At 38.9% G+C, this 7,227-nt stretch overlaps 1 protein-coding gene across 1 annotated transcript; it reads left to right on the top strand.

Moving 5' to 3' along the window:
- Positions 1 to 1,932: 1,932 nt before the first annotated feature.
- Positions 1,933 to 6,897, top strand: LOC103769587 (semaphorin-4D-like; the record flags this gene model as incomplete). The annotated part of the gene is made up of 9 exons (XM_008936802.1): positions 1,933 to 2,078; positions 2,675 to 2,773; positions 2,887 to 2,986; positions 3,159 to 3,269; positions 3,507 to 3,658; positions 3,978 to 4,153; positions 5,575 to 5,731; positions 6,066 to 6,288; positions 6,782 to 6,897. Coding segments are annotated over 9 exons (1,280 nt in total), but the record flags the coding sequence as incomplete, so codon positions are not given.
- Between the last annotated feature and the right edge of the window lie 330 nt (positions 6,898 to 7,227).

Here is a 7,227-nt window from a genome sequence, read left to right on the forward strand (position 1 = left end):
GGTGGGGGGTACGAGTGGTCGCGGACCTCCTGTCCCTCAGGCCTCGGCTGCGTCTGTTCTGCCGCACTACACGTGCAGTCCAAAAGCGCCCGTCCTGGAAGGGGTTAAAGCCAGAGGTGCTGTGGGGTCAGAATTAAGATTTATCCACTAAAACAAAGATAGACTAATACAATCCTAAAATTATTCTGGTTGGAAAAGACCTTTAGGATTATCAAGTCTTTAAGTGTTAGCCCAGCACTTCCAGGTCACCGCTAAACCATGTCCCTAAAAGATGTGATGGGTCAGGGGAGCGGTGAACTCCTGGTGACATTACTGCCAGGACCAGCCCTCCCAGGCGCTGTGGACAAAGCTGCTCCCTGGAAACCATGAAAGGAAGATGATGGGAAAAGTCTTATTAAATATTTTATCACCCTTCTGAGGAGATTGGCGCTGTCAGCCAAAGAGATGTCTTGGCACATGGGCAACATCTGCAGACTCCCACCCTGGGTTACAGTCCACAAGTTTAAAGAGTTCTCTGAAGTTCCCAACCTGATTGACTAATTTAAAACTATTCTAACCCAAGCACTATTTCACTCAGTTTAGGCTCCTGCAAACAGTTCCTGCAGCTGTTGAAAAAAAAGATTCCCTGGTCTGTGAAAGCAGATTTGGAATCTGCCTTTGCTGTTCCTGTAATTGCAGATGAGAACTACCTAGCTTTAATTTTGCTCAATTTTCATCACTGGCTGGAGGGCATATCCATGTAGATGGACTGCCAAAATGCCAGGCATAAGAGTGCCTGATTTTAATTAACTTAATCAAATGCAGATTCTTTTTTCATAGCATACAATTGTTTTGCTATACATATATATATCTAATTTTTACATAGCATATATAGAAAAACTGGTGGAATACTGTAAATAAAGCAATTTTAGCTATGACTTTGCTTAAATACTTAAAATAGCTGACTGCTGCAAAACATTCCCTCTTGTTCTTACTGTTTGTGAAATAATACTTGGATCCCCTGCAGAAAATCTGAAACATCACAGCTTGCAAATGAGAATCACAGACTTGATGTGAAGCTAATAATAATAGCCTGGAATTGCCATCAGAGTAGTGTCTACTCCTGATTAGTGTAAATATAAGGAATAGCAACAAAATGTTGTTAAAGGACATGGGTCTCCATCTCCTGAAAAATGAAAGCAACCAAATATTACAGTGAACTTAAACTGCTTTTCATTTTAGGACGTCTGGAAGTAGATATCTGAATGGGAAATGTAAGAGGTTTTGATAAGTTTCAGAGAATATCTGAAGACTACACGTACTTTGGAAGGCTTCCACAGGACATTTTGAAGAGCCATGAAGAAATTGCTGCCTGTAGTTGTATAATGACCAAGAATTAAAATTGGAAAGAACTTATTTCTAGCTGAATCTCTGAAAATGGGGAGCACTGCCATTGCCCTTTATCTGATTTTACCATTAATACAAGGGACAAAAGCATCTCTTGGGAACTGCATTCCCAGAAAAACAGTAAAATACCCAAGTAAGTGGAAAATGGTAATTTCACAAGCAGAACAAAACCTAGCAAGGTGTTGGGGGGTTTATTTTTTATTAGGCACAGAAAGGCTGCTCTGGACTGTTGCACCTCGAGTGTTGTGGGTGCACTCATCCGAATGACAGTGAGGAATGCCTGAGCAGTAATTGCTGTAGCTGGAGGTTCTGCCTTCTAGACAGTAATAATAACAGTGTTGTTTATTTTCCTGTAATAAATTGGGAAAAGAAAATCCATGCGTTTATTCAAATACTTTCATACTATTTAGGAAACATCCTGGAAATGTGTGTGAGCTTTTAGCTTTGATCTGTTACAATTTGTTTTCAGTCTGGATTTTTTTATTACATGACACTGTGATTCTGGTGATAAATGTTTTTAAATAACTTGTCTTTTGTGTTTTGCAGATGGAAATGTAAACACTTTTATGACAGAAGGATTGTCCAATGTTTCCACCCTTCTTGTGAATGAAGAAACCAATACCTTATTTGTTGGAGGCAGAGACACAGTATTTGCTCTTGACTTGAATAATATTTCTAGAGAAGTAGCCAGGGTAAATTAAAGACTTTTCCCTCATACCTTCTTGAAAAAAAAGTACTCTGCTTGTGGTTTTCTTAATTTGCACATAATATTCTGATTTTAAATAGATAAAAATGTTGCTATTTCGAGCCTTGAAACTATCACAGTCTTTTTTCTTTAAGCAAAGCAATACTTCTCTTCAGGTTACTCATTATGCCTTGTATGCTATGGAGATACATAGAAAAAAAATGCCTATTTACCCAGTAGGTTCAAAGTTAGGTTTATTTAAGCATTTTTTTTTAATACATAATTTTGAGGGGGGAAAAAAAAATACTGCAACATACCACCTTAGAAGTATTTTTGGCTTTTAGGAATACTGGTTTGCTACAGAAGAAAGACAACAGGATTGTATTCACAGAGGGAAGGACAAGGTAGGAACTTCTGTTTCTCCCTCCAAGTTATTAACTAAAATAAAAGTGGCTACAGTATCAAGCTTCATTTTAATAAACAAAATAAAACAAGTTCATTTAAATCTCTTGGGTTTGTTTTCTTGCTGCTAAATGCCAGGAGATTTTCAGCTGCAGTGCACTGTGCTATCTATGTAACTGGTATTTTTATTTTCTGTTTTAGATGAGGTGCCAGAACTACATCCTCTTCATCCACAAGATAAATGACTCTGACTTGTATGTTTGTGGAACCAACGCCTATCACCCAGCCTGTGACCACATGGTAACAGTGGCTGAAGGCAGGTTATACCTGAGCCATTGCACAGAATAAAAATATCAAAGGGCAGAAAACTACTTCTCAATTTTCCTTTCTATTTAAATGGTTCTTTGCCATAGATTATCCACGGGACAAACCTGAGCTTGCAGGGAAGAGCTGAAGAGAGCAGAGGGAAGTGTCCCTTTGAACCCACTCTGAAGTATGCCTCTGTTTTTGTTGGTATGTTTGGACTGATGTGCAACCTGAAATGATTTTCCACCTCTAAGTTATTAGCTACCTTAATTCTATTTTTACACCTCAGCCTCAATTTGTTCCTTAGGATACATCTTTGCATTTTAAAAATAAGCACTTTATACTTTTTTGTTTGTTTGTTTCTTCCAAATCTTTCCAGATGGGGAATTTTATTCAGCTACTTCAAATAATTTCTTGGGAACAGAACCTATAATACTTCGCAGCATGAGAAATCCTGTGAGAACAGAGTTCACAACCTGGTGGCTAAATGGTAAGAAAGGATTTTTTAATATTTCAGTCTCTTCAAGTTTCATTTGGTGTGTGAATTCTCTCTAGAATGTTCAGTTCCTTCTCTTAATGCCTGATAGATTAATAAATAACTTTTCAGCCCTTTCCTTGTCCACTAGTCTACAAAAAAGTCATTAAACTTGATTTTAAAATAACATCTGGCATTTATGCTCTTCTTGCAATAAACTTCAAATTCTTGTGTGTATTTTTTGTGTTTCAGAACCAAGCTTTGTCAACATGGAAATAGTGCACGAAAGTGAATCTAATCCACGTGGAGATGATGATAAAATTTATGTGTTCTTCACTGAAACAGCTGTTGAATTTGAATTCTATGACAAGCCCCTGGTGTCCAGAATCGCCCGTATCTGCAGGGTTGGTGTTTGTAGCAGAAAGATTTGGTTTAGTGTCTCTCAGGTGAAGTTTCACAGTGGAGTGGTTAAGAATGATACCTACACTGGTTACCAAAAAAAATTCTGTCTATACATTTTATTTCTGAACCAGCTTCCTCTTCCTCCTGCTAGAACAGAGCCAGCTGTTCAGACTGCATTCGACATTTAAACCTTTTATTCATTGCCTTAGAACTGAGATTTGTATTGAAAGGCCAGCTCTATTTTCCTGCCTGTTGGTGCTGTTAGGTTAAACCCCCTGGTTTTATTCGTGCCTTCTGCAGCGTTGTCACTCCTTCCCTCAGGGTGATGTTGGTGGGAAACGCCTCCTGCAGAGGAGATGGACATCGTTCCTAAAGTCCCGCCTCTCCTGCTCCCTTCCAGAGCTCAGCTTCCACTTCAATATTGTCCAGGACATCTTTTTCCTGAGGAGAAGAAAGTGGCAGGACAGCATATTTTATGGGATTTTCTCCCAGCAATGGTGAGATTGAGGCTACGAGTGCTACTCAAGCTTGTGAAGGCTGAGTGAGGGTTCTCCCTTCAGGAGCAGCCTGAGCACAGCCTTTTGGCTTTAACCCAGAACAAGCTACCAGCTACTGATGCTGCATGTTTTAATCAACCACGTTTGTTTTCCTCACAGCTTGATCCAACTGAGCAAACCTTATCATCTGAAACAAAATGTTTTTGGTTCCTGGGCCAAAGCCTTCAATTAAAGAGTAACCAAAAGCTTCTCCTAAGCCAAGTTTTTAGAGTTATGTTTTCTTTAGTCAGATAGCAGGGCAATTAAAACTAATTCTGTGTAAAATTACATTATTGCATACACAATGCTCTGGATTCTGCTGGCCTTTATCACACTAAAGGACAGGGCTGACATTCTGAGGTGCAGAATTACACTCCTGCTCCAAGAGAAGTATCTGTCAAGGCCTGCTTGTCTGCTATAATGTTCTGGGAAAATGAAAACAGAACTCCAAACAAATACTGTACAAATTTCAGGCTTAACTGGGTTTTTCTTAGTGCTCTGACTAATGAAGAAAAACAAGACAGAGTGTATCAAAACTTCACATGTCTAAAATACCAATGACAAAGCAGCCACGAGTAGGTAATTCTCCTGTTTTATAAAAGCATCAGAACTGCCAGAATGTGGCACAGTCAGCACTGTGCAGCTTAACCTGCTGCCACCTATTTCCCTGTCAGTTCATACCCACTGAGGCTTGTGTGAGTTTTATTTCTCCTCGTGGCAGGTTGGGTTGGGTTCAATGTGTCCTCAGACAGGAATTTGTAGAATTTTTTATTCCTTTGGGTGTGGTGAAGAGGCTGAGACTTGGTAGGACTGAGATCACATCAGTGTCAGACTGGCACTTCTAAAAGTCTCCCTGGGTTTTCAGTCATCAGTTTGAAAAGCATTACAGTTGGAGGCAAAGAGAAAGAGAATTGTGGGGTTTGGTAAGAGGAGTTAAAAGGGATTAGAAGAAAAATTCGTGGTCTGTGCCAGAAATGTGGAGACAAAAGGAGGAGAAGCCTGTCAAAATGTTGCAAAATGCTGATTATCATAACACTGGGGCTCATCTCTGTGTTCACAACAAAAAAAGGTTGTAGAAAGGGCCTTATGCTCTTAAGTTGCTTCAATATATTTGAGGGTGGTTACTTGATTTTTAACAAAAACATACTTAATACCATCTTTTATAAATTTCTTTGTTTTATTCTCTTCTTAGTGAATCATGAGAACCACAACAGGGAAGTATTTTTAGTGTTAGGTATCTTTTGACTAATCCTGAAAAAGGTCCAGCAGTGTGCACTGTGGAAATCAGGTTATTGGACAGTATTTATTTCAACAGAAAAGCCAATAAAACTGCTTTTATTTTCTGTGTGGTTTTGTTGTGTTGTTTTTTTTTTTCTTCTAAGGGGAAGATTAGAGATCTCAGCTGTTTGTGCATACAGCATGAAAGATATTCAGGAAGTCTTCTCCAAAGGAAGCTACAAAGGACCAGTAACTGTGGGACATTTCCCTGTGAAGTGGATGGTGTACAGGGGAGAGGTGCCAGTTCCACGTCCTGGTGCTGTAAATATGGATTTTACTTGTTCTAACTAAAGAACAGCTTCTGGATTAGCTTTTTTTGGTAGTAAACCATGAGTTTATGTTTTCCCCCTGTAAATACAGTGTTTATAGACAGCACAGATAGCTCCTTTCTCCTTCCATCACAGGGAGGTTCCTAGAAAAGCTGCCTTGCTTTCACTTCTGGGGTTATCTGCCAGTTCATAAAGTGTGAGGGGAATAATGATTTTTCTCTTTTGAAGATAAGTAGAAATAACTGAATGTTTAGAAAGAAATACACCTTCTGCCATCTATTTGGTGAAAGGAATGGTAATCATGTCTGTTGTGCTCTTGTTTCTAGTGCATTGATAATTTTGCCCGGAGTTTGGGGTATAACACTTCATCTGACTTGCCTGACAAAGTTTTGCAGTTTGTTAGAGATCACCCTCTGATGGATAATTCTGTGAATCCAATGGGCAACAGACCCCTGCTGCTGAAGAGAGGTTCCAACTACACCAAGATTGTCGTGGACAGAGTCACTGGGCTGGATAAACAAACGTATGATGTGATGTTTCTAGGAACAGGTAAGTGCTTTTATTTTAGGAAAAGATACTATACATTTTTATGCCTTTTATTCCAGAATTGTTTTGTTGGTTTTTTTTTTTTTCCCCAAGACTTCAAACCAGCAGAATTGTTCATCAGTTCTGTTTGAAGTTTTGCATTCAGAAGCTGTCTTGCTAGTTTAACATTTTCATCCCAGTTTGAGTAAATGTGTTTGCCTTGTTGGACATTAAAAGCCTCTCTTTAGAAACTTTCCAGATCAAAGGAGACTTGACATAATGATATTTGCAAATTCAGGGATTGTTTGAGGTCTTTTTTTTTCCTCCTTGAAAAATAATCATTGCTTCTCTCTTATTGAGAGAAAAAATAAGAATTGCTTTGAAGAATCTCAAATATTCCCTGTGCCTAGGACTGTCTTCTAAAGCTCTATCTCATTTCAATGTGAATTATCAGACTAAACAGTTTTGCTCTGTTTAAACAAGTTTTATCTTTAGAAATACATTTCCTTTGCTGCAGATGCTGGGTATTTGCATAAAGCTTTCCACTGCGACGGGGAGACGTTCATCGTGGAAGAGCTGCAGCTCTTTGGCTCTCCTGAGCCCATCCAGTCCCTCCAGCTGTCTGCTGAAAAGGTAGAATTCTCTCCCAACCTGTGGCAAGTGGCTGCTCTAGTAGCTTTGCCTCGGGCCTTGCTCTCCTCTGCTGTTCTTTTGGCTTTTAAAGAGTCTGTCAGTGTCTCATAATTCTGCTTCTATCATCTATTCCTTTAAAATAGAAGCACAATTATATTTTTTTCTGTAGATGAATTTATGTGTGTTAAACTATAACTGAAACAAACCTTTCTGTTCATGAAAAACTTAGGGAAGGAACTTTGTCATATCCCATGTATGGAAGCTCAGGGTTTTTTTCTTCCTCTGAATTCACATCACCATCTATTCTTACACGATTTTTAGTTTACTTCT

This window comes from Merops nubicus, unplaced genomic scaffold, assembly GCF_000691845.1.
Source record: "Merops nubicus isolate BGI_N331 unplaced genomic scaffold, ASM69184v1 scaffold46263, whole genome shotgun sequence".
NCBI lineage: Eukaryota > Metazoa > Chordata > Aves > Coraciiformes > Meropidae > Merops > Merops nubicus.